At 37.5% G+C, this 27,548-nt stretch overlaps 1 protein-coding gene across 6 annotated transcripts in view; it reads left to right on the top strand.

Annotated features, from left to right (window-relative positions):
• The window catches only part of MINDY3 (MINDY lysine 48 deubiquitinase 3), an 82,657-nt gene that overhangs the window by 40,642 nt on the left and 14,467 nt on the right, over nt 1-27,548 (top strand). For all 6 annotated transcript variants that reach the window (XM_042230588.1, XM_012188433.4, XM_042230585.1 and 3 more), the window contains 2 exons: nt 3,011-3,091; nt 23,146-23,218. In XM_042230588.1, coding sequence (XP_042086522.1) covers nt 3,011-3,091; nt 23,146-23,218 — 154 coding nt within the window. The remainder of the gene's footprint in view (nt 1-3,010; nt 3,092-23,145; nt 23,219-27,548) is intronic.

The raw sequence follows: 27,548 nt of genomic DNA, 5'->3' as shown, positions 1-27,548 counted from the left end.
CTAGGGTTTAAAAGATATTTCTTATGGTAGGATACAGCACACAGATGCTCAGATAGATGAAAGGCAGAACACTTTTGTTACTTACATCTCTAAACAAGAGAAAGCTCCAAGATAGGAAGAGAAGGAGACCTGTGGACAAGGCACCAGTAGGCTGCAGCCCTGAGGGGCAGCTTCCTATGGGAACTGGGGTGGAGTTGGCTGAGGGGCTGTGCAACCCATGCCTGGCCCCGCTGTGGGCTGGCTGGTTTGAATAGATTGAGTGGGCTCTGGGCTTGGGAGTTGTCCTTGTTGTCTGGTACCGGGCTCCAGGGCGATTAGGGCCATGCATGGTGGCCTGGAGGGTGAGAGACGTATCAGGGAGGTTTGGACTTTGTCAGCTGCCTTTTTTAAAGGAAGCTGACCAGCCCCTAGTGAGGACCTCAAAACTAAGTGAAGACAAGTATTTAAAAAGGAAGAAAGATAAAACTCTTACACTGTGGTGCTCATCTGTATATAATTATAGCTGTCCTTCTGAAAATATATATATACTTGGAATTATATACTTTTTATCAAACATTTAGAGAAACAGCAGTAAGGAAATAATTGTGTTGTTAATGGATTTTGTGAGTCTGAACATTTTGCTTTTCTTTGATAGTGTAGCAAATTGCCCTTTAGACTTAAAATGATCCATTTCATATTACGTTTATCATACGTACTCATTAAGACAAAGGAAACAGTCTCTCTCATGGGCTCTCTGGCTCTCTTTCTCTCCCCCTATCTCCATGTGTGCATGTGTCTATCAGACTGTACTGAGATGAAAGGTTGACTCTGAATGCTTTGGGGTGTGCACTTCAAAAAAAAAAAATATAGAACTCCAGTGCCATAAAATTCACCATTTTAAAGTATATAATTCAGTGGGGTTTTTTGTGTATTCACAAGCCTCTGCCATCATGACCACTATCTAATTTCAATACATTTCCTCACTCCGAGAAGATCCTCTACACCCTTTAGCTGTCACTTCCTCATTCCTTGTCAGCCCCTGGCGCCTTTTTGTGTCTGAAGCTTTGCCTCTTCTGGATAGTTCATCTAAATGGAATCGTACAGTATGTGGCCTTTCGTGTCTGGCTTCTTCTTTCACTTAGCATAATGTTTCCATTGTTCATTCCTGTGTATTAGTACTTCTTTTTTATGACCAAATAATATTCTTTTGTATGATTTATCAATTTATATCAATTTTGTTTTTCTCTTTAGTAGTTGATGGACATTTAATTGTTTCTGATTTTTGACTCTTATGAATAATACTGCTATAAACATTAATATATAATATTAACATAATAATGTATAATACTACTGTGAACATTAGTGTTTTGTGGACATGGTTCTATTTCTCTTGGGTGTGTACCCAGGAATGAAATTACTTGATCATGTGGTATCTACATAAGTTTTGGAGGAACTGGCAAACTGTTTTCCAAAGTGGGTGCACTATTTATGGCCTTTCGATTTATTTATTTATTTTTATTATTACAAAACACTGCATGAGTTCAGCACTCATTTACCCTTTGATCCCACTGTATATGCTTTTATCCTCATTTTTTTACTTCTACCTTAACTAAACACACACACACGCCTACACACGGATACATGCACACTTTTTCTAGAAGAGGAATTAAACGATGTCTGAACTTCCCATCACAAGAGGCAGCATGATGTAATGGAGAGCTGCCACATTATGTGTCAGAAAACATGAGTTTTAATTCTGACTCTATACTAGTTAGCTGTTTGAATTCAGACCAGGCACTGATCCTGTGTGTCTTCTGGTTTCCTTATGTAGAATGGAAGGACTTGGCCGAAAACCTCTAAAATCCCTCGATTCTGAATCTCTGCTAAGCTTTGTCTTCTCCTTTGCCCTTTTGCTGTTATCTTCTTTGTTGTCCTCAGATCACCCTTCCTCCTCTACTGGTTGGTCATTGCGATTAGCACATCCAGCTCATGTCTCCCATCACAGGTCAAAAGATAGTTTTACTATCCCACTGCCCTCCTAATGATCACAATAAATTTCAAAGGTGGTTGAAAGCAGGACACCATAGCAAGGCTTTTGGCTGCCTAGTGATGAATAGTTGACCCTGACTGTTGCAAGTAGCCACTTGGGATTTCCCAGCTCCAGTGGGGGTTGGGGCATGGGTGAAGGTCTTTGTGAGAAAAGAAAACTCAGCAAATGTTATTGGTAAGGTTACTTGTTTTTTAAGAGTCCTTGTCCATCTAACAGTGTGAATGACTGATGTGAACATGGTCAGATTTCACAAGTCAGTTTTTAACCTGTTGAATTTTAAGCTTGCTTTTTCTCTGTCACACAAAAATGATACCCTTAAATTTTCGGTGCTGTTGCTTTTATAGGTTAAGTGTGTAACCTTGAAGGCAGGCTATAAGGTACAACTTTTTAATATATTTTAGAATTAATATTGTGTAACTTTGAGTTTACTTCCTGCCATAGTCAAGTGAAAGATTCTTTAATATTCCTAGATGGAAGTATATATTTTGCTTTAGAGAGATTATTATATTGCTCTAGGTTCTTTAAAGACAAGATGTTCTTAAGGCTTTTTCTCTTATTTATTCATGTATCTACTCACTCGTTAATTTATGATTATTTTCCTGATAAAGTAATTACCTTCAGATTTATAGTTTTAGAGTTTGAAGTACCAAGCTGAAATTCTAGAAGTGGCCATTTTATCTAGGATCTTCAGTGAAACATGAGAATGATTCTTAGGGTTACACTAATTTCTTTTTTGCTTTGTTAACTCTGTATTATTATTATTATGGTGGAAAGATGCAGTATAAGCTTTGCCCTGACAGTCTTTATAACACTCATTTTTACATTTAGCATTTGACCTTTATGGGTAAGGCATTCTGGCATAATCCATTATTCCATTTAAATATGAATTAGGCACTTTAGTGATGCTTCAAGGATTTGCTGGTAAATACTTAACAGGCAATATAAAATTTTCATTTTCTTATTTTACTACCTTTGTTCTAGGTTGGCTCTTACTTGAAATCTCCAAAATTCCCTATTTGGATTGTTGGCAGTGAAACTCACCTCACCGTATTTTTTGCCAAGGTATGCTTTGCAAGATCTCTTGTTGTTGTTGTTGTTAAGTTTGACATCAGACAAACAGGTAATATTACGTCCATATTTAGTTTAAATCTTTTATACAGAGTTCAGTGGATTGTTTCAAAATCTAAAAAGGCGATACTAAAGATCGTACTGCTTCCATGATTGTCCTGCTCTAGCTTTGGAGTCATTTCAGTCAAGTCTGTCATGATTTAGTTATAATTTCTTTATCTTTACCAACTATACAAGTTTGACTTCTGATTTTTTTTAGAAATCACTGTGTTATGATGAAAATAATTGAAATTAAATGTTTTGAGTTACTATTTTCTAGAGGATAAAAATTGAATTTACGTGATATAAAATAGTTTTAGTTACAACATCTAGGAAAATATTTTGAAATTTATTAATAGTTCAATGATTTAGAAGTCAGTTGCTCTTTCAGAATGGAATATTTCCACAGTTTTAGTGTATATAGTATAACAATATCGAACTAGGTTAAATACATTTGAATGTGTTTAAAATGTTTGCCCCCAGAAAACTGTTGCTAAATCAAAGGTTTTATAATCTTTCTCTTTCCACAATTGAGTGGTTTAGAGCTTTGAACTCAGAAGCCTTTGTTAGCATCCCAGCCTTGCCACTTCCTAACATGGCTCAGCCTCTTCGCCCATGTCTTTAAAATAGGGTTTAGTAATAGGATCTTGTTCTTAGGATTGTTGTCAGGCTTAAATATAAAACATTTAGCAGAACCTAGTACATGTTAAATGCCCAGTAAATCTTAGCTGTCGTCGTCATCATCATCATCATTGCCTTTTTCATTATTCTGGTATGCCTGTGTAGACGTGCTAGATGTTGGACTAAAAGGAGAAAATAAATAATTCTATTTTTGATGTTTTTTAATCCTGTTGCACTTTGCTGATTACTCAGCGTGCTCTTTCAGCTTGTACTTGTTACTGTTTTTTATTTGTGTCTGTTGTAAGAAGTATGAATTATATAAATTGTACTAAAGACTAAAGTGACAGTGTGAGTTTTAGTGGATCTGTTTCATTATTTATTACTGTATTTACTTTTATTGTGCTGGCAAACATCCAGCAAGTGGGTTTAGTGGCAGATACAGGCTTAACCTTTCCTTACAGGGAAAGCTATAAATACAGTTGAAAAGTACAGGCCTTACTGATTTGTTGTATTTCATCTGACAGTTTTTGCTGTTCATTTCCCTCCTGAAGTAGAGAGGAGGAAGTCAAAAGCAAGTGTAACCTGCAGAAACTAAACACCTAATTCCCTGACTGAAGATTTCATCATTTGACTAATTTTAGTGTCAAGTGTTATAAATTTCCAGAAAAGGAAATCAGTTCCAGTTCACATACAGAAATGTGTTATCAAGCCAATTATTAATTATTTTTATCACAGCCCTATTCTTTAGCATTAGGAAAACTATTAAATTCTATGAAATAGATAAAATGTGTTTTTTAATTTTAACTTTTTATTTTGTATTGGAGTATATAGCTGATTAACAATGTTGTGATAGTTTCAGGGGTGCAGCAAAGGGACATGTATCCATTCTCCCTCAAACTCCCCTCCCATCCAGGCTGCCTCATAGCATTGAGCAGAGTTTCCTATGGACCTACAGAGTTTCCTGTAGGACCAAGGCCCTACAGTAGGACCTTGAAGATAAAACTGTTTTAAATCTTAAGTTTTATGAGTGATATTTAAGAAATGATTTTGTTGTCAAAACAGCAGAAAAGATTTCATGGGAGATTAATACAAGCAACAGTGTCAGTTGAGCTATGTAACAGTGCAGAAATTCTGTTTTCAAGCATTGATAATAGGTATGTCGAGAGTGTCATGGGAGTATGCACCTTTCTGTGAAATACACACTGCCCCCTACCTGTCCTGGTTTGCTTCATTGTTCCCAATGAAGTTCCCTTCGTTGTTCCCAAGATGCACAATTCTTCCTCTCAGGCCTTTTGTCGCTTGATTCCTGGTCAGTAGTGAGCCTTGTGTAGGGCAGGGACTCACTGATTTTCTTATCCACAGACCTCAGCCACATGCAGTGAAAAGTTGAATTGGAGCCATGAGGTACATACATAGAGAAAACACAGAGACCTTGCAACACCAGTTGCATGTAGGCCTCAAAACACACTCAGTGTGCACTGTGGAGATCAGTCAAGACTTTTAAATGTTTGTTTTTGGCTGCATTGGGTCTTCGTTGCTGCATGTTGGCTTTTTCTAGTTGGGATGAGTTGGGGTCACCCTTCGTTGGGGTACGCCAGCTTCTCATTGCAGTGGCTTCTCTTGTTGTGGAGCACAGGCTCGATAGTTGAGGCGCATGGGCTTAGTTGCCCCACAGCATGTGGGATCTTCCTGGATCAGGGATTCAACCCATGTCCCCTGCATTGGCAGGTGGATTCTTAACCACTGCACCACCAGGGAAGTCCAGTCAAGGTTTTTAAATCTGTCTTCATTTATATGCATCCTCAAAACTACTAATAATCCTAATAGGAAAGTACATATAAATTTAAAGTGATTATAGAAGTTTATGTTAAGATTTTAGGTTCTTCTGCTGTTATAAATTATAAAATTTGTATATTTCAAATACCTTATCTTGCTTTTAGAACTCTTAAATTGTGTGCTAGTTGTTTTGACAGTTACCTCTGTGTAGTTTAGTCGCTCAGTCATGTCCGACTCTTTGCGACCTCATGGACTGCAGCACTCCAGGCTTCCCTGTCCATCAACGTATAGGGAATTCATTAGTTTCATGAATAAAGCCTTTGCACAAATTTTCCACATTTAGGTTCCAGTGACATTTATATCTTCTAAAAAATGTTTTTTCATGACTCACTCTGAAGCTTCTTAAAAGCATGGATACTTCTTTTTCAGTGAATTTTAGAGCAATTGAATTTGGGTTGCTTGTGCATGGTATCTTTAAACATGTAAAGAATTTTTCCCTTTGAAATAAACTGTTACAAAGCTGGAAGAACATGTAAATGGTAAATGACATTAATAATGTGCTCAGTCTCTGTTGTGTCCTACTCCTTGCAACCCCATGGACTGCAGCCCGCCAGCTCCTCTCTCCATGGGGATTCTCCAGGCAAGAATACTGGAGTCGGTTACCATGCCCTCTTCCAGGGGATCTTCCCAACCTAGGGATGGAACGAACCCAGGTCTCCTGCATTATAGGTAGATTCTTTACCATCTGAGCCACCAGGGAAGTCCAGTATTAATAATACTTGATAATATTTACTGGGTTCAAATTTAAATTTTTCAAAATTTTATTCATGTAGCGTTTGCCATTTAGATAATATTGTAAACTTTGTTGGTTTTTACATTACAGTAAGATCTGTTATTTGGTCACACTTTCTTGGATATTTATATATTTGAGTAAGTGATTTTGGCAGTGAATTTATTTTTGTAATTATTTTTTATTTGTTTTTGGTAGGTTTACCCACTCATATGTTCCTGACCTGAACAATTTCCCCTATCTCTCCCTCCCCCAAAACTTAAAGTGAATATTGATACCTTTTTCTACAAAACTTGTGTGTTTGTCAGGAAAAGTATTTTGTGTATGCTGCCTTCTTTGTACTGATTATGATGAAATATTTAAAAAGCATGTTTTAAGGTCATGATTTTAAAGGCAGTCTATAATTTGGCATTATGTTGGGTTGGCCAGAAAGTTCGATAGGGTTTTCCATAAGCTGTTACAGGAAACCCAAATGAATTTTTTGGCCAACACAATAAAATGCCTTTGAAAAGCAATAGACTTTCTCATGTGACTTATACACTGGAAGTGATTATAGTTGCAGTTCTCTTCATTTATGTATGTACCCATTTCTTACATATTTACAGGGTTTATTTACTATGCGCCTGGCATTGTGCAAGGTGCTGTGAATACAGTGGTGAGGAAAAAATAGATTAGGCGCCTGTTATGGATGTGTGCATTCTCATGGAGGAGGCATTAATCAAAGAGTCACACTTAAAAAATTAAAGCTGTGATGGGTGCTGACAAAGCACAGGTCTCTAAAGGTGGATTAGAGGAAGATTAGGGATGTCTCCTTGAGAAATTGATGTTGAAAATGAGCCCTGAGGCATCAGTAAAATTAAGCTGCAGGGAGAGGGAAAAAAGCAGTTCCTACAAGGGAAATAGTTGGAGCAAGCAAATTACTGCAGAAGAAAGGACTGTGCTGCGAACAGCTGAGAGAAGAAGGGGAGCCCTGAGACTTGGAGGTGCAGGCAGGAGGAAGCTGCAAAGGCAGACAGCCTGTGCGGCTCTTTTCTAAGAGTAAGGGCAGCCGCGAGAGTTTAAAAGTCAGCGTTGGGAGGAGTTTGAGGGAGAGATAGGAAGGAAGGGAACAGGACTAAAAGTACATTTTGAAAAAAATCACTCTGGCTAACTGTAGAAAGCAGACATTGAAGGGTAGCCTAGGGATTAGATAAACAAGACTCCTGTAGTCTTCTGGTGAGCAAAGGGTAGTTTGATCCAAGGTAACAACTGTAGACATGGATAGAAGTACAGCTGACCTTTGAACAACATGCGTTTGAACTGATTTTACATAGATTTTTTTTCATTAGTAAATGCTACACAATTTTTGGTTGGGTGGATCTCCAGTTGGTTGAATCTGTGGATACAGAACCACAGATACGGAGGAACTGTGAATACAGAGGGCCAATTATAAGTTTCCTGTGAGTTTTTGACTGTGCTGAGCATCCGTGTCCCCAACCCCTGCATTGTTCAAGGATCAACTGTATATAAATTCGAGAGATTTATTCCTGAGTTGACAGAACTTGGTGATAGATTGAGATAGGTGAGGAGTGAGAAGTCTAATGAGATGTGTGTGTTTTTTTTTTGTTTTTTTGTGTTTTGGTTTTTTTTTGAGATGTGTGTTTTTAATTAGACCGTAGACCCTCAGAAAACTCCACAGCTTTGTGCTTGTCGAATGCACCTACTCATGATTAAGGCCATTTATTTTTCTTTGGCTACATTGACAAGGTCAAGATATAGCAGTGAAACGGCCCAGCCAAAATAACTCCACAGTGAGGTTTACAAGGCCTGCCCACACAGACAGTGCGTTTTAGTCTCTCACATATTAAAAGACCACCAAGGATCATGAGACATTTGAGAAATGTTAATGTGAAGAACAGAAATCAGAACAAATAGGGAAAAGGAGCTCACAAGATTAGAGACAGTGTAGGACAATGAAGGCATCAAAAGAAAATTTCAAAAAACCAAGAACCATAAGAGAATTTGTGATGAATTCCATGAAACTGTGGAAGCCGTGAGGAAAGGACATTTGAAGGACAGAAGAGAAACCGGAAACTTCCTGAAAGAGCTGAAAGACAGATTGGAGAATGCCTGCCCTAGGTCGTGGCAGTAGCCTCCTGACGACCGTGCTGTGGCCCTTCATGGAGCCTGATAGCTTCTCAGTTCAGCAATAGAATGAGCCCATTACATGGAGTCGCTTCATGTCACTGGCTCCCTTTTCGCTAAGAGTAGAAGCCAGTGTCCTTAGAGTGACCCCCCTCGGCCCTTCCTCGGCTCATCAGACTCCCCATCACCCTGTAAGCGCGTTTCTTGCTCCTCTCCCCTCCTGCCCTGCTTGGCCACAGTGGCTTTTCCTGTACCTCCCAACGGGAAGCAAGCCCTCCACCCCTGCTCTTGCCTTTAGGATCTTGAGCAGACGTCTGTATCGAGGATTCCTCCCTACCTTCATGTCGTGCATGGCAATCCGAGCGCAGGCTGGAAAAGAATCTCCAGACAGAGCATTTCAGAAGGGAGTGATTTTATTATTAAGAACAAAGAGCTGAGATAATGAGGGCACTGTGAGCACAGCGGGCTGACCACCTGGCAGATCAGGGAGAGCTGACTTAGAACTGTGGGCCTGTTCAAGAGAAAGCTGACCCCTTTCGTGGATTAGTAGTCAATTTCTATAGCCTCAAGACAAAATTCTTGCTGAAAGGGTGGCATTAGGTGATTGGTTAGGGTGCTATAGGCTGAGGACTCAAGTGGGCATTTTTACCTAATACGGAGTCAGGGAACTGGCTGGTAAGGATGTGGGAACTCATGGCAATGGTTGCTATGGGGCTCAGTCAGTTCTGGGAGATGACCTTGGTGGGGGACTCTGTGGCCTTAGTACAAGGCCTCACACCTGTGACCTTGGTATGGAACTCTATACTTCAGATCAGGATTCAAGTCTTAGTTTCTTAGTGAGGCCTTCCCTGGGACCCTTTATAAAAATCTCAGTCCCTCCTCCCTTTTCATTAACAGTCTCTCTCCCACTTATTTTCAAAATAGATATTTTTTAATTGAGGTAAAATTCATGTAACAAAATTAACCATTTTTAATGAACACGTTTGTAGCATTTGGCACTTTTCACAATATTGTGTAGCCATCACCTGTATCTAGTACTAAAACATATTCATCACCCTGAAGTAAAACCCCAAACCTACTTAGCAGTTACTCCCTATTCTTCCTGCCTGGAATCCTAGCAACCACCAGTTTGCTTTCAGTCACGATGAGTTTACCTATACTGGATATTTCATGTAAATGAATCATACAGCGTATCACCTTTTGTGTCTTGAGGCTCATCCTTATTTCAGCCTGTCTCAGTGCTTCAGCCCCTTTTCTGAAAGAATGATACTCCACTGTGTGCATGTAACACAGGGTGTCCAGTCATCAGTGGATGTGTGGTTCGTTTCTTCCTGTGGTTACTGCGAATAGTACTGTAGTGAACATTCCTACACAAGGACCTGTGTGAGTCCCTGTTCTCAATTCTTTTGGGAATTTGGTATCAATCTAGAACTGGAATTGCTGGGTCGTATGGCAGTTTCATGTTTTAATTTTTGGAGAAATGCCAAGCTGCTTCCCAGCAACTATACCATTTTACATTCCTACCAGGAGTAAACAAGGGTTCCCAGTTCTCCACATCTTTGCCAGCACTTGTTACTGTCCCATTATTAGTATTGCCATCCTCGTGGGTGTACAGTCGTGGTTGTGGCTTGATTTACATTTTCCTAGTGACTGATGATGTTGATCATCTTTTTTTGTGCTCTTTGGCCATTTGTATGTCTTCTTTGAGGAACTGTCTATTCATGTCCCTTGCCTGATTTTGAATCGGGCTGTTTGTCTTTTTATTGAATTGTAAGGTTTTTTAATATATTCTGATTACTAGGCACATAACATATATTTTACTTACTTGTTTTAGGTATTATCTCACTAGTAAGCTCAAAGATGGCAGAATTCTTGTCCACTTTGTCTCTTCCTGTTTCTAGCACCTAGAACAGTGCCAGGTTCAGTGTTCATGCTCTATAGATTTTTGTTAAACAGATGAAGAAAGAAATTAGCAGAATACACTGAAGATTTATTTCACATTGCGATGTAACCATGTTGATACTTGATAAAGGGGGAAAATGGAGCTGAATATGCTAAATTGTTTTTTATCATAAGAATTCAATAGATCCCTAAGCTTGAAATCAAGAAATAATTGTTAATGCTTGCAGTATCCTATATGGAGACAAAAATAGAACTTACTTTTACTCTTTGGCCTGATCAACTTAAATACACACACATACATACACAGATTCTTTCTCCAGATGAGTGAATAAAAAAACTTGGGGTATTCATAAATAATCATTTAAAAGTCTGTCTTCATGGTTTGAGGATGGATAAGAAAATTGTTTCTATTCAGTGAAATAACTTCTTTTTCTTTTTGAGATGAACAGTATATTTTTAGGACTCTCACATCCATACATGACTACTGGAAAAACCATAACCTTGACTAGACAGACCTTTGTTGACAAAGTAATGTCTCTGCTTTTTAATATGCTGTCTAGGTTGGTCATAACTTTCCTTCCAAGGAGTAAGCATCTTTTAATTTCATGGCTGCAATCACCATCTGCAGTGATTTTGGAGCCCCAAAAAATAAAGTTAGCTACTGTTTCCCCATCTATTTGCCATGAAGTGATGAGACTGAATGCCATGATCTTCATTTTCTGAATGTTGAGCTTTAAGCCAACTTTTTCACTCTCCACTTTCACTTTCATCGAAAAGTTCTTTAGTTGTTCACTTTCTGCCATAAGGGTGGTGTCATCTACATATCTGAGCTTATTGATATTTCTCCTGGCAAACTTGATTCCAGCTTGTACTTCATGCAGCCCCGCGTTTCTCATGAAGTATGTACTCTGCATAGAAGTTAACTAAGCAGGGTGACAGTATACAGCCTTGACATACTCCTTTACCTTTTTGGAACCAGTCTGTTGTTCCATGTCCAGTTCTAACTGTTGCTTCCTGACCTGCATAGGTTTCTCAAGAGGCAGGTCAGGTGGTCTGGTATTCCCATCTCCTTCAGAATTTTCCACAGTTTATTGTGATCCACAGAGTCAGAGGCTTTGGCATAGTCAATAAAGCAGAAATAGATGTTTTTCTGGAACTTTCTTGCTTTTTCTTCTCTTTAATCATCAGTTTTCCCTTTGGCTCATTAACTTCCTTTTTTACATTTGGTGGTCACAGATTAAAATTATTTAGCTCACTTTCATATTTTCTTCTTGAATTGGAACGAATTATGGAGCTAATTTTCAATGCGGATTCAAGATGATGCTCTAAATTTGACAATATGATACTTTAATAGTATTAGAATTATGTTTATAAAAGGATAGACAAATAAATTTAGTGTTTTTGTTTTCATTGTGCATTTAAATCTTTGGAATGGAAACTGTTGATTGAACATAAAAATAGTTGGAACCTACCTGTGACATCTAGCTTCATCTTCAGAAGATCAGTGACTAATTTCCTTGATAATCCATTTCCAACTTTCTTTTGAAGCCAGGAAGATGAGTTTTACATTCCTTTTTGTTCTCTTTTGTGGTTATAAAAGGACTCCTTGTATACTGTGTACAGAGTGTTGCCTTTGACCTTTCCTATGATAAAACAGGTTTCCTTTTAGATAAGTACACATGAAAACACATCTCTGTTTAAATGCAAAGTATATGGAGAAACTGAATTTAATGCAAAGGAGAAACAAAACATTGAATTGTTCCTGCATGAGCTGACTCTTCTTACAGTGGTATCTGTTACTGGGAATTGAGATAGAATTCTTTATACAGAGCATGCTCTTTTTGTGTTCCTACTCTTTGGTGTAACATTAGCAGGACTACTGCAGTTACATGTTAGAACCCTTTTTAGGGCGTTCAAAAGTTGAACAGTTCTACTTTATCATGAATATATTCCTCTACGTGTATTAACACAGTTTTAAGGAAAAGAAGCAAAATGATGCTTTATAGATTTTATTTCTCATAAAGAAAATTCACTTCTATGTATCTTTCATTACTGATAAAAGTCTTAGGACTTGCAATATAATCAGATTCACAGTTGGGCATTTTTAAATATGGTTTTCCTATGTATTAATATGGTTTAGTCATCCATTTATCCTAAATAAATATTAGAGTTTTGTGCATTTGTTTAAATTTCATGCCTTATTTGCCTGAGAAAGGATAATGGATTTAAGAGCTAAAATATTACTGTTTGTAGTTTAAATCATAAAATATTATTGTTTGTAGTTTAAATCATAATCATTACTGTTTGTAGTTTAAGTCCATAAATCATAATTTTGTGTCATATTTTAGTATTGTTTTTTATGAATTTTTTTCTATTATCTCAGTCATGTCAGTGGTATTTTGCAGTTTACTGAAACTAGTAAACTCTTTCCATTTGAATTTGTGTCTTGTAGCTTTTTGTTACATTAGAACCCAGATAATTGTCCATACAAGATACAGTACTGCTGATATATGCCTAAAGGCATTCTGTTATGAGTAAAGTCTATGAGTTTTCATTTAGAATCAGCATTGATAAGTCTGTACCTCTACCTGTCCATCTAGAATTGATGAAAATAATTGTGGCAAATAGAGTGGGTTGCAGAAAAGGCCTTAGCATATATTTAATGTATGATGAAAGTGAAATTGAAGGTTGCTCGGTCATGTCGACTCTTTGCAACCCCATGAGAACTATATGGTCAGCATCTTATGTGCACTCCTCATTCAGGCCTCTATGCAACCCTGTGAAATAAGTACTGGTTTCATCTACATTTTAGAGTCTGGGACCAGTGAGAAATAACACCTCCTGGCTAAAGCATGAATTCTGTTCACTGAGCTTTTAAATACTTCTGTTCCTTAGGAAAACAAATTATTAGACTAGGGTGAACTAGAGACTGAAAGAGGGGAGAGGTGTGCAGAGGAGATGGCATTGGAATTAAAGGACATAATGTATATTAGATGAAAAGAGGAATGTGCTCTAGGCTTGGGAAAAGAGTAAGCAGAAAGAGATGTGGGATATGAAGCTCTGTGCTGTATTTGGAGAATAATAGTTGGCTCATGATGGCTTAACTATATTCATTGTGCTAAGAGATAAGATGGAAGCAAAAATTGGGATTAGAATCAGTACCAGCTGGCATAATCATTTCTCCTCTGACATCTCACTGTACTATGCTTATCTTGATAAGCTGTGCATGCTTTCTTGATACGAAAGGCTAAACATGAGCATCCAGGTCATGAATGTAAAGCCTGTTCATGGAAGTGGAACAGCCTTCTTAAGAACTTTCTCTCTGAAGCTGTGATGAAACTTACAGAGTATTAGAAGTTGAGTACTGTCAGTATTTTTCACAGTTTAAACCTTGTTTAAAATAGTAGAAAAGGAAGGAGGATGTGGGAGGATCTAGGATCAGGGATGTCCCTTACTTTGCACTTACACACTAATCCAGGACTACGAAGTTTAAATAACCAGTGTAGTGTTGTGTGGACTATAGTGTCAGTCATCTTTCTAGGCTTCTGTTTTCACAAGAAACATAGGAAGTGTATATATATGTATATGGAGATTCCTTCTGTGCTGCTTATATGGTTAAAATTCACGTCGATGGGTAGCATGGAGGAATAGAAGAGGAAGAAGCAGGTCAAGGATGAACAGGACGAGCAGATATTATACATGTGACATAAACTAAAACCTCAGCCAGAATGTTAGGGTTTAATTCCTTTTGCCAGCTTCCTGAAGTCATAGCTAATCCTAAAGTTTGAACAGTTCACACAGCAGTATTCAAGAAGGGTGGGGTGGGGGCAGTGAGAACAGTCACCTCAGGCCAGAGCAGGCATTTGGCTACTGAAATCGTCTAGAACTGCCTGCATATGACAATAATAAAGAGGAATTTGACCAAGTCCATTTTATTATGTTTAAACTCTGCGGACAGTGTCCCCTCTTTTTGCTGTGCTGAGGCACACTCTAACCGTCTCCCCAGACACACACCCTGATGCTTCTCTTAATTTGCAGGGTGGCTACACATGTCCCGCAGGTGCCTGCCTCCTGCCGTGAGGACTTAGCAGTTCTCCTGGCACAGCCACAGGTGGCCCTCACAGCTTCTTCCAGGAGCTGGCAGGATGTCACTTCTGCTTCTGTTTCTTTGGCCAACAATGGCACCTAACCAAATCATGATGTCAGTGGGGCTCAGGAGTAGATCTCTGCCACAGAGAGGTACTGCAGAGCCCATGACAACAAGCAGTGATTATACTCTCACAGGGAAGAGCAAGGAATTGACATCGACTGTACTGTCTACCACCCTGGGCTACTGTGGGGCCAGGTAATGTCACAGAGTTTCAGTTTGTTTAAAGGATATAAAGAGTCTTAGCCTAGAAATGAGGAATTTTTGACCGTCAGATTGATTTTTGATATAATATGAACATCTACCATTTTAAAAAAAGCCAGATAATCATTTTTCTTGAGTTTTGTAGGTATCCTTGTGCCTAGAGAGTAACAGCTTGTATTAGCGGTTTTCTTCATGACATACGGTAGTTAAAGGGGCAAAGAGCTTTTCTTGGCTCAGTTCTTCAGAGTAAACAAGAGAAACCAGAAGTTATTCTGGATGTCCAGGAGAGCAGGACACCTTAGGCCTGAGGGATGAATTCTTTGGCATAAAGCAGTGGAGAAGGCGCGAGGCATCCCTGCAGTGAGTGGTACAGTCATAACGATAGGGAGAAAAAGAATCCAACCAGTGTTAATATAATCATCATAAGGATTGCAGCGCGTCATATCGAAGACTTTCCTTCCAATGCCTGGTTTTGTTTACACATTTAGAGTTTATGTTTCTGTGCAGAAAGAATCTTGAAGGGTTTTGCTTGTGTATTTCCTACTCTGACTTCTCCGCTGACACAGCACAGGTCAGCACACAGCAGTGAGCTATTGTGGGGTAGCTGGGACTGCTGCAGATTCGAGCAATCATGGAAGAGTGAGAAGAAAGGCCACTTTCCTACCTACTTTAAAGACCATTAAAGAAAATTATTATATATTTATTGGGCTGCATTGGGTCTTGGTTGTGGCAGGCAGGATCTTTTGTTGTCATAGTTGCAGTGTGTGGGCGCTCAGTAGTTGCTCCGCCGCATATGGGATCTTAGTTCCCTGACCAGGGATTGAATCCGAGTCCTCTTCATTGGAAGGCGGTTTCTTAACCACTGGAGCACCAGGGAATTCCCTACTTGAGAGCATTTGATAACTGATTTAAAATCTTATTTCTTAGTAGTTCCCAAATTATTTTCCTTAAGTAGTTCATGAGCAAAGTCAATATGGAACATACAATAAAGTGATTTTTAAAGCAAAATTTTACTTAAAGTCTAAAGGGAAATTATATCCCAGTTAGCTGTGTGTATGTGTGTGTGTGTGTGTGTGTGTGTGGAAGGACTCCTCATAACACTATAAAATGTTGTCTGCAAGCTAGAATGTAATTTATATGTGCGTGATCATTCCTGAAAATAGATAAGGTTCTCAGGGGTTCTTTGATTACTCATGACAGCAGATTGCTCTTGATAATGATGAAAGGTATAATAAATAAGCTTTAAAGACCTTTCTGGTAATGAGCTACATACTTACATCTAGCTAACACACTGAACACTGGCCTTCCTTATGTTTCTGTAGGTATTTTAGAAGCATAGCTAATGTTACAACATTTTAAAAGGTTTATGGTGGACAGAGCTACACGAAAAAGAGATATTCGTTTCATGACTCTAGGATATTAGATAGTCCCATTACACCTCAGGGTTTTGGGTTTTTTTTCCCCTTTTCTCTTATAGTACTTTGCCAGTTAAGGAAAGTTGGATGAAACCAGATAACTTTAAAAGCTATATTGTTTAGCAGTCTCTGTTGACCAGTAAATTGGCTAAGAAGTTATTTGCTATAATATTCCTGTCATTAAAGCATCTGATGATATTTAACTAATGTAGAGAACTACTTTAAAAATAAAGTTAATGTTGATGATAAATCAGAATTTAAAAGTATTGCTAATTAAAATATTTGACTCTTAGGTTTAGATTCTCTTGTGGGAGGACCTTAAAGAGTTTTGGATGCAGTACACACTGAAATTTTCTCCTAAGTACTGCAACTGGGGAAGAAAAAAAAATGCTCCCAGTTATCCTTGCTGCCTTAGATAATTTGGAATTACATCATTGGAATCTATTTATTTGCAACTCAGCAGTTTTTTGAGGATGGGGGATATGTGTGTTTGAATTTTATTTTAGAAAGTAATTTTAAGAGAATTTTAATAATATTCATGGAACATATAGGAACATATTTTTCTCTCTTCTATTAGATTGTGATGTCTTTATCTCATCTAATAGGCTTGACAGGTATTCAAAACATTATGGGTATGTAGGTAGTTATATGGGGAAAATATGTTAAATATGTAGTCTAAAAACTATTGCCACATTTGTCTTAGATATAGAAAATCTAAGGGTAGGATCCTCGTCATATTGTTCTTCACATTTATACAGTTTTTACATAAGAGTTCTATTTTAAATTATCCTTTCTAATTAAATCATTTTCTTTATGTGCAGTGAAAAAAATTTGGCAGTTAGATCTCACTAAAAGGTTGAAAAGGACCCTTTCTCAATTAATGAAATTCTACACTTGCTGTTCAGATTTGCTGTGCAGATATGAAATATATGTAATATTACCATATCACTGAAATTACTACATAGGCCATCCTACTCCAGGTCTTACACAGGGAACCTTGTTTAGAAGTGTTGAAGTTAAATAAATTGGTAAAAATGAGTGTTGGAATTTGTAATTTTAAACCAGATTAGAAAGTTAAAAGTTTGGAGTTCAGCATGAAGCACTTTAATGGGAATAGAAGGTGGTTTTGTAACTGGTCCTGATTTCATCTATAAACATGTAAACCTTACATAAATTTAAACGAGCTTTAACTAAGAGATCTTTTTCTATAGTAATCTAAAAAGCATTGTAAACACTCAAAATAAGCAAGGCAACAATCAATTTAGAAGACTGTTTTTAATTTATGGATGAAAACTTTTGGAATGTTTTCCTTAGAATTTATTGTAATCTTTCGTGGTTTTGGTAGGGGGGCTTTGTGTTTTTCTTTCCCCCCCTGTAGTATAAACACATCTTAAAATCAGTGATATGAGTTAAGAACAATTAATTCCTAAGGAGTTTGGCAGATTAGGTATTAGTATATCACTGAAACCAAAGGAGCAAAACAAGATTTTTTTCTCTTAATCGTTCAAGACACAGTTTGCTTCACTAGTAATGACAGTCATAGTTGATGGTTTTATTGTGTGGAACATGACCACTGCCACTGGGTTGTATTTTAAGAGGAAAAAGGAATTTCTGTTTTGGTAGTTTGCTTCTGAGGGTTTTTCATTGTCTGCTCATAGCGTTTTGAGATACTTGTTTCAACTTTTAAACGTCAAACAAGAAATTCTCTAAATTCCTTTTTGGAAATACTCTATTCTGACATCTTTGCCATAATCTCCTTTCACCTGTTTCCATATTTTGCCTGGCAGACTCTCCAGCTTTGATCTCCTTTAGTCCTCATCGCCTTTTTCTGCTGGCCTGTGAGAGGCCTACAACTGGCAACCGCTGGATGGCACAGTGTTAAGACAGCCACATGCTCCACTTGAGTTTTTAACCATCTCCTCCAAACTTCGTTTATTCTTCCATCAGAGCTGATTCCCCTGCCTAACCACTCCCTGTCTCTCACAGATCTCCATCCTGTTCAGCTCTTTCAGTTTCCCTTGTGCTGTGCTCATTCACGTTTCTGCCTTTGATGATTCCATTCTGGCTAGAGAGAATTTCCTACCCTCTTTTCTGTTCCACATGAGAGCCAAAGTACCTTCTTTGTAAAATTTATTAAGGTGATTAAGACATCATTATGTCCCCAGATATGTCAAAAGAAGGCATGTTTACTACAGCTTAGAGCATTGAGGGGGAAAAATATAATATATTCTCTAAATCATGGGTCGGTAAACTATGGCTCACGGGCTAAATCAAGCCCTACACCTATTTTGTGAAATATTTATTGGAACACAACCAGGTGCTCTTGTTTATGTATTACATTATCTTGCTGTTACACATTGTCTTATCTTGCTACCTTATGGCCTGTGAAGCCTAAAATATTTACTGTCTGGCCCATCACAGAAAAAATTTGCCAACCTTTACTCCAAATGAACACTTGTTAAACCAGAGTACACCAGGACTTTGCCCAGGCTTCATCTGATATTTCTATATTAGGCCATGCCTGTCCAAACAAGAATTAAGCACACATTTTCTAAAGCCTAAATTGTTTATATGTTTATAACCGGAGGCAAGAGATAAGCAGTGAATGTTTTATTAAGTCTACTTTAATTTTCTTTCTTTCTTTTTTTTTTTTTTTTTACATAAGCATAGTATTTCTTTATTTGTAGCACTTGAAACTTAGAGATGAGGCATCAGGTAGTTAATAAATCCTTTTCACACTCCCTTATTTTCTGAAATCTTTAATGTCAGAGAATTTGATGCCAACCTTTTCCTCTGGCTAGACTGGAATCTTCCTTGTTCCCCAAACTTTAAACGGTGGCAGTTTCCCAAAACTTCACTTTTGTAGAAAGATTTAGAAGATGCTTCATTTATATTCTCTGCCACCTCTTCCCCCAAAAGATTCTTTTTGTTTGTTTTTTAACCAAGAAAAACATTATGCCCATTCCTTCTATTTAGATCACAGTTTTAATTAATATTTAGAAATTTTGAAGTAATGTGTTAAAACTCATTTCAAGCTCTGCCTGATCACTTACTAGAAACAAAGGTTGAAATGCAACAGGTGTTGAGTAGGAAGAATGACTTTATCTTCGTCTTGTGCCTCCAGACCCTCCCCTTTGCATAAGAGCTCATCTACAGCTGTATACCTTTTTCTCCACCAGCGTTTCAGTGACTTTGCGCCTCCACAAATTCCAACAGGTGTTCTCAATTGGACAATTGAAAAAAGAAAGGAGAGTTGGAAACAGTTAAGGAGGTGAAAGCTTATTCTGCAATACATGTAGAAACGTTTGCAGTAAAGGTTTGGAAGTGGTAAAGGAAGCTAAGGAATAATAACAGTAGTCTCAATGCTGTTAAGTGCTCCCTAAATCTGAGAACCCACACTACAATCCTAGCCTTGATACAAAGGTGATTGTAGAGCTAAGGCTGTACTGGGGATGTATTAGAGAAAGGAGAAAGCATTTTAAGAAATACTGTTCAGACTAGGTTAAATGAACACATTTAACCCAAGAATCGGGTAGTATCTGTACCAAACTGCAATGCCTTTTTCCTTTGGCTCAATGATCCTGCTCTGGAACTCTGTCCTACAGATACCACTGTTCATGTCCTATAGATATGACTGTTCACGTATGAAATCACATGTTCCAGTTTATTTGGTACAGCAGTGGGTATGGTAAAATGTTACGCACAATCCAAGTATCCAGCAGTAAAGGACGGGATCATAAAATCAGAAAGGCATTGAAAGTTCAACCAGATGAAAGCATGGCCCTTGACATGTGTATTATCTATAAAATGACACTGAAAATGCAAGAAAAGGGCACCCTAAAAGTTGGTATCAAGGGAGGTAAAAGGGAAATAATTGTACATTACCAGATCTACATTATAAAGTAACAAGATTCTTAAAAATTATTTTATCATTTAATACATTAAAACTGTGTAGGGGCTTGTATATATTGCCTTGTTTTGACTCCCATACCCATTTGATACCTACTCCCCATTTAATGGAACATACTGTTAAGGTGCTCAGACATGGTCAAGTGAGATCTACTCTAACTGACCCTGAAGAGTTTATTCCTTCATCTTTGAGATAAGGGCAAGATGATTAGGACAAAAGTTATCTAGTGCATTTCTTAAAAAATTTGTTTGCATGGAGAAATAGCGATTTAAATTCTACTTAACATTTATATCCCACTTTTTTAAAAATTGAAGAATAGTTGATTTACAGTGTTGTATTTCTGCTATACAGCAAAGTGATTCAGTTATACAAATATATATACTCTTTTTCATATTCTCTTCTGGTTTGTTACAGGATATTGTATATGGTTCCCTGTGCTGTACAGTAGACCATGATGATTATCTATTTTATATATAGTTATTTGTATGTACTAATCCCAGGCTCCTAATTTATCCCTCCCTCAGCCCCTCCCTGCTTTGGTAATCATAGGTTTGTTTTCTATGTGAGTCTGTTTCCATTTTATAAATAAGTTCATTTTTGTATATTTTAGATTGCACATATAATTGATATCATACAGTATTTGACTTTCTGGTGTATTTCACTTAATATGATAATCTCTAGGTCAGTCTGTGTTGCTGCACATGGCTTGATTTTATTCTTTTTTATGGCTGAGTAATATTCGTGTGTGTGTATACCACATCTTTCTTTCATGTCTTAGCTGTTCAGATAGTGCTGCTGTGAACACAGGGGTGCATTTATCCTTCTGAACCATGGTTTTCTCCAGATACCTGCCCAGGAGTGGGATTGCTAAATTATATGGTAGTTCTATTTTTAGCTTTTAAAAGACTCTCCATACTGTTCTCCATAGTGGCTGTACCAATGTACATTCCCGCCACCAGTGTACAACTGTTCCCTTTTCTGTGCACCCTCTCTAGCATTTGTTATTTGTAGACTTTTTAATGAAGTGGCCATTCTGACCTTTGTGAGGTGATACCTCATTGTAGTTTTGATTTATTTATTTAATTTTATGAGGTATTTGGATATTTTGGAAATTAAGCCCTTGTCAATTGCATCATTTGCAAATATTTTCTTCCATTCTTCAGGATGTCTTTTTACTTTGTTTATAGTTTCCTTTGCTGTGCAAAAGCTTAAGAGTTTGATTAGGTCCCATTTGTTTATTTTTACTTTTATTTCTATTGCCTTGGGAGACTGACCGAAGAAAACATTGCTACAATTTATGTCAGAGTGTTTTGCCTATGATCTCTTCTAGGAATTTTATGGTGTCATGCTTTATATTTAAGTCATTAAGCCATTTTGAGTTTGTGTGTGGTACTGAGGTAAGTATTCTAAATTCACTGGTTTATATGTGTCTGTAAATCAAGTGTGTGGGTTTATTTCTGGACTCTGTATTCTGTTCCATTGATCTGTATGTCTGTTTTTGTACCAGTACCATGCTATTTTGATTACTGTAGCTGTGTAGTATTGTCTGAAGTCTGGGAGGGTTATGTCTCCAGCTTTGTTCTTTTTGCTCAGGATTGCTTTGGCAGTTCTGGTCTTTAATGGTTCCATATACATTTTAGGATTCTTTATTCTAGTCCTGTAAAAAATGTCATAGGTAATTTGATAGGGACTGCTTTAAATCTATAGATTGCTTTGGGTAGTATAGAGATTTTAATAATAATTCTTTCAACCCAGGAGCATGGGATGTCTTTGTCTCTTTAAATCATTTTCAGATTCCTTCATCAGTGTTTTATGGTTCTCACCATATGAGTCTTTCACTTCTTTGGCCAGGTTTATTCCTAGGTATTTTATTGCTTTTGATGTGATTTTAGAAGGGATTTTTTTTTTTTTTTTTACTTTTTGATATTTTATTGTTAGTGTAAAGAACTGCAACAGATTTCTGTATGTTAATTTTGTATCCTGCTATATTGTTGGTTATTTATCAGCTCTAGAAGTTTTCATATGAAATCTTTAGGGTTTTCTACATATATGTCATCTGCATATAATGACAATTTTACTTCTTCCCTTTTATTTTGAATCCCTGTATTTTTCTTGTTCGATTGCTGTGGCTAGGACTTTCAATACTATGTTGATTAGAAGAGCTGAGACTGGACATCCTGGTCTTGTTTCAGATTTTAGTGGGAAAGCTTTCAGCTTTTCACCATTGAGTTTTATGTTGGTTGAGGGTTTGTCATAAATAGCATTTTTCATGTTGAGATATGTTCCCTTTATATCTACTCCTCAAAAAGGAATCAAGATAGTAAAAAGGGAAGCTTGGGAAACTTGCTCTGATAAGGTTTGTCTGAGTGAACGCTTGGACCAGATATATGAATAGAGGAAAACAGTTAGAGCCTATATTCTAGTTTCATGTTGGTTAAGTGTAGAATTTCATAATGGCTAAAATATGTGGAGTAAAGCTTTGTGAAGAGTCCAGGATAACATTGAATTATGTGCTTATTTTTGGTAAGTTGTAACGTGGCTTACTTTTAAAGAAATTCATCATGATAGAGAATAAGTTTTATAGGGAAAAAAAAACCCTGCCTTTTGGATATTTCCTTTAATAAAAATTAAAATTCTGAACATGCTAAAGTTGTTATTGATCTGTCCCTAGGTCATTGATATAACGTGCTTCCTAAAGTAAAAAAATTTCAAATGAATTCTTATGTAATTGTTATCATATGTCTGGATTTAATTTTTAGATATTTGAAAACTAGAGTATATTTTGTTATTTTTCATTGGCTATTACTATACAACAAAAAATGTCATTAATTTTTACAGATTCAGTTTTATAGTAATTACTTATACAATATTAGACCTCTTCAAGAGTTATATAAAATTTTATATGTCATTCTCAACAACAGTTCTCTGTGGTTGAAGTGGTATTGCCATTTTTCAGAGGTAAAGTTAAGGCCCAGAGAGTCATACAGCTATGATATAAATATTAACATAACACACAGTATTTTGATTCCAAATGTCTTCATTTCTCTAGCCTTGTATTTATTTTGTTTTTAATGTCATGATATTGAAGCTTGTTGATAGCATGTCTTTTTATGTTTTCAGGATATGGCCTTAGTTGCCCCTGAGGCTCCCTCAGAACAAGCCAGAAGAGTTTTTCAAACTTATGATCCAGAAGGTAAAAGATTTTATTTTTTATTAATATTGTTTTATATCTTTATGTATTTAAAATACATTGATCCTTTCCTGAGTTTTATTTTTAAAGAGTTGTTGGATTACTGAATGAAATCTATCGTGTACTAGTTGAAAGTTTTAAATAAGAAACAGTGGAAGTGAGAACCAAAAAAAAAAAGTGATCATCATATTTTCACATGGTAGAAGGGTTTTGTTTCACATGGTACTTAACTATGGTTACTTGAATCTTGACTTCTGATGGTGTTAAACAGGGAAAAATATTACTTCTGAATTAAACTTTCTTAGCAACTTTCATATAAACAATACAGTATGATTAACTCTAGTCACCATGCTGTACATCACATTCCATGACTCATATTATAACTGAAAGGTGGTACCTCTGACCTCTTTTACTCCTTTCACCTACTCCCCTACCTCTTGCCTCTAGCAGCCACCAATCTGTTCCTGTATCTGTAAGCTCAGTCTTATTTCACTTCAGTTCAGTTGCTCAGTCATGTCCGACTCTTTGTAACCCCATGAATTGCAGCACGCCAGGCCTCCCTGTCCATCACCGGCTCCTGGAGTTCACTCAGATTCACATTCATTGAGTCAGTGATGCCATCCAGCCATCTCATCCTCCGTCATCCCCTTCTCCTGCTGCCCCCAATCCCTCCCAGCATCAGAGTCTTTTCCAATGAGTCAACTCTTCCCATGAGATGGCCAAAGTTTTCGAGTTTCAGCTTTAGCATCATTCCTTCCAAAGAAGTCCCTGGGCTAATCTTCAGAATGGACTGATTGGATCTCCTTGCAGTCCAAGGGACTCTCAAGATTCTTCTCCAACACCACAGTTCAAAAGCATCAATTCTTCGGCGCTCAGCTTTCTTCACAGTCCAACTCTCACATCCATACATGACCACTGGAAAAACCATAGCCTTGACTAGATGGAGCTTTGTTGGCAAAGTAATGTCTCTGCTTTTCAATATCCTATCTAGGTTGGTCATAACTTTCCTTCCAAGGAGTAAGCATCTTTTAATTTCATGGCTGCAGTCACCATCTGCAGTGATTTTGGAGCCCCCCAAAATAAAGTCTGACACAGTTTCCACTGATTCCACATCCACTTTCTATGAAGTGATGGGACCAGATGCCATGATCTTCATTTTCTGAATGTTGAGCTTTAAACCAACTTTTTCACTCTCCACTTTCACTTTCATCAAGAGGCTCTTTAGTTCCTCTTCACTTTCTGCCATAAGGGTGGTATCATCTGCATATCTGAGGTTATTGATATTTCTCCCAGGAATCTTGATTCTAGCTTGTGCTTCTTCCAGCCCAGCGTTTCTCATGATGTACTCTGCCTAGAAGTTAAATAAGCAGGGTGACAATATACAGCCTTGACGTACTCCTTTTCCTATTTGGAACCAGTCTGTTGTTCCATGTCCAGTTCTAACTGTTGCTTCCTGACCTGCATATAGGTTTCTCAAGGGGCAGGTCAGGTGGTCTGGTATTCCCATCTCTTTCAGAATTTTCCACAGTTTATTATGATCCACACAGTCAAAGGCTTTGGCATAGTCAATAAAGCAGAAATAGATGTTTTTCACTCCACATATAATTGGGATAATATGGTATTTGTCTTTGTCTGATTTACTTCATTTAGCATAATACCCCCAAGTTCCATCCATGTTGAGGCAAATAGAAAGATTTCCTTCCTTTTTTATTAGCTGAATAATACTCCATTTAGTGTATATACCACATTTTCTTTATCCATTCATCCACTGATGGACATTTAGAGTGTTTCAGTATCTTGGCTTGTAAACAGTGCTGCATTGAACATGAAGATGCATCTCAAGTAGTGTTTTCTCTTCCTTCAAATAAATACCCAGAAGTGGAATTGCTGGATGATGTCGTAGTTCTCTTTTTAACTTTCTGAGCAACCTTCCTACTGTACTCCATAGTGGCTGAACCAGTTTACATCCCCACTAACAGTGCACAGGGGTTCCCTTTTCTCCACATCCTCTCGAACACTTGCTATTTCTTATTGTGACTTTGATTTGCATTTCCCTGATGACTAGTGAGTGTTGAGTACTGTTTCATGTACCTGTTGTATATAATCAGTATATCTTCATAGGAAAATGTGCATTCAGATCTTCTGCCTCTATTGTAATCATAGTGTTTGGGGTTTCTGTATTGAGTTCTGTGCGTTCTTCGCATATTTTGTATAGTAACCCCTTATCAGAAGTGAGATTTGCAAATATATCCTCCCATTCAGTAGGTTGCCTTTTCATTTTCCTTTGTTACACAGAAGCTTTTTAGTTTGATACAGTCCACATGTTTATTTTTGCTTTTGATATCACATCCAAAAAAATCAATGCCAAGAGTGTCTTGGAGCTTACCACCTGTGTTTTCTAATAAGTAAATTTTAAGGTTTCTGGTCTTACAGTTAAGTCTTAACTCAAAGTGGATCAAATGATGTGTGTGTTGTAAGACAAGTGGCCCAGTTTTCACAGTACCGCTTGTTGAAGAGACTGGTCTTTATTCATTGTATGTCACAACTCCCGTGTTGTAAGTTAATTGTCTGTTTATGTGTAGGTTTATGTCTGGACTCTATTTGTTCCATTGATCTGTGTGGCTGTTTTAGGTGAGCACCTAAAAACAAGGCAGGGCACCCGGGGGTAGACCTTCTTGGAGGAGGTGCAGGAGCAGCGCTGATGAAGACAGTAGGAGACCATTGCAGCAGGGGCTGCACGTGCCCCCCCGCAACTGTTGGGGGGGGGCCCTGCACGGGTTTTCCTTTTCCCCCAGGTGGTGAACTTCCTCCCAGGGCAACCATCCTGGTGTCAGGCTGCTCTTGGCTGGGGGTAGGTACTTCTTAAAAAGTGGTGTGCTTTTCTCCACCACTATCCTCAATCTATTTTGGAACTCCATGGGTTTGTTGCTTCTGCTTCATAGCCCGGTGCTATCCTTGGACTGTTTTCTTCAGTTTGTAGTTGTTTGTTGTTTTGTTGGGTTTTTGTGTAGGAGACATCAGTTGGGGTCTCCAAGCCCTCCATCTTGCTGATACCACTCCCCAGAATATTTCTGTGTAATATTGTGCAAGAAAATAAGAAGAAAAACCAACTTTATGATTTGTTTTTGAGCCAGATCTTAGCTTCTCTACCACACTAACCGAGGTTGTTTTGAAAAGTTCATAGATAGATAGACATCACTCTGTTGTCCACTGTATCATTGCTAACTAGGTGCTTTTGATCACCTTTGCATTTATGTACTTTAGTTAGGTGATGGTCACGACTAACTCACTGACTTTTCCAGGATAACCTTAAAACTGAGTCGTGCCTTCTGTTCCCTTGTAAATTACCATGTAGGAACCTATGTTGTTGGAGAAGTCCTTATCAACTGCTGAAAGCATTCAGTTATTTTTATAAATTCATTGTCTTCTGTCTTGAAATTTTTTTGTTCTTGGAGATGTACTCTTTCAGTCACACAAATTCTAGGAATCTTGGTAACCCATATAACTTTAGTTACCTTTCAGTCTATAAGTCTGCTTTCTTATGTATCATATAATAGCCTGTTTAAGAGTCCTTATGAAGATTAAATGAATGATGTTGTGTAAAGCATCTGCAGTGCTTAATGTGTAGTAGGTATTTTATAAGTGTGATTCCTTTCTCTCTACACCTCAAGTTAATTAGTGCTGGTACTGGTGAGTTTACCTACAGTTAGTTTCTTCTACTGTACCTTTTTATTAACTTGAAAAAAGAAGTTTCTTTCCTCTTGGAATTAATAATCTTTTAAACTTCCAGTAACATTTCATTCTAAGTCTTTAGAAGTAAAAGTAATTTACATCTTTATATTTTCCCACCACTGAATGAAATCAGTTTTATAGTATTAATAAGTTAACAGCTTCAACTGGAATCACTGGTTATGTGTAGCACATTGAACTGTGTCGTGGAGGGTGACAAAAATAAGCGTCCTCTTACCTCTTTGAATCCTTTGATGGAAAAGATGGGAAATAAATAATTTATGTTCCTAAATGCTTTTAGTATCTTTGGAGTTGGGATCAAACTTAAGAGTTTTTGGAAACTGTAGCAAGTTAAAATGAAAATAAGATTGACATAAATAAAGTTAAAAGAAATGTGATTGAAGTGAACTGAGATTAGCTAGAGAGCCATCAAGTAGACCTGAGTGGGGAGGGTCATGCTGGCAAATAGCGTAAAGAAGAGAATGTGATATCTGTGAACATAAGGTAGGAAATAGCAATTTACATGCAGGCAGTAGCCAGCTAAGTGTTTGACTGGAGTGCAAAGACAGGGCACAAGAAAAATAATCATGTAGTATTTACTGAA

The sequence above is a fragment of the Ovis aries genome, chromosome 13 (assembly GCF_016772045.2).
Source record: "Ovis aries strain OAR_USU_Benz2616 breed Rambouillet chromosome 13, ARS-UI_Ramb_v3.0, whole genome shotgun sequence".
NCBI lineage: Eukaryota > Metazoa > Chordata > Mammalia > Artiodactyla > Bovidae > Ovis > Ovis aries.
Note: the sequence above shows the minus strand (reverse complement) of the source record. Positions and strands in the feature narration are given on the sequence as shown.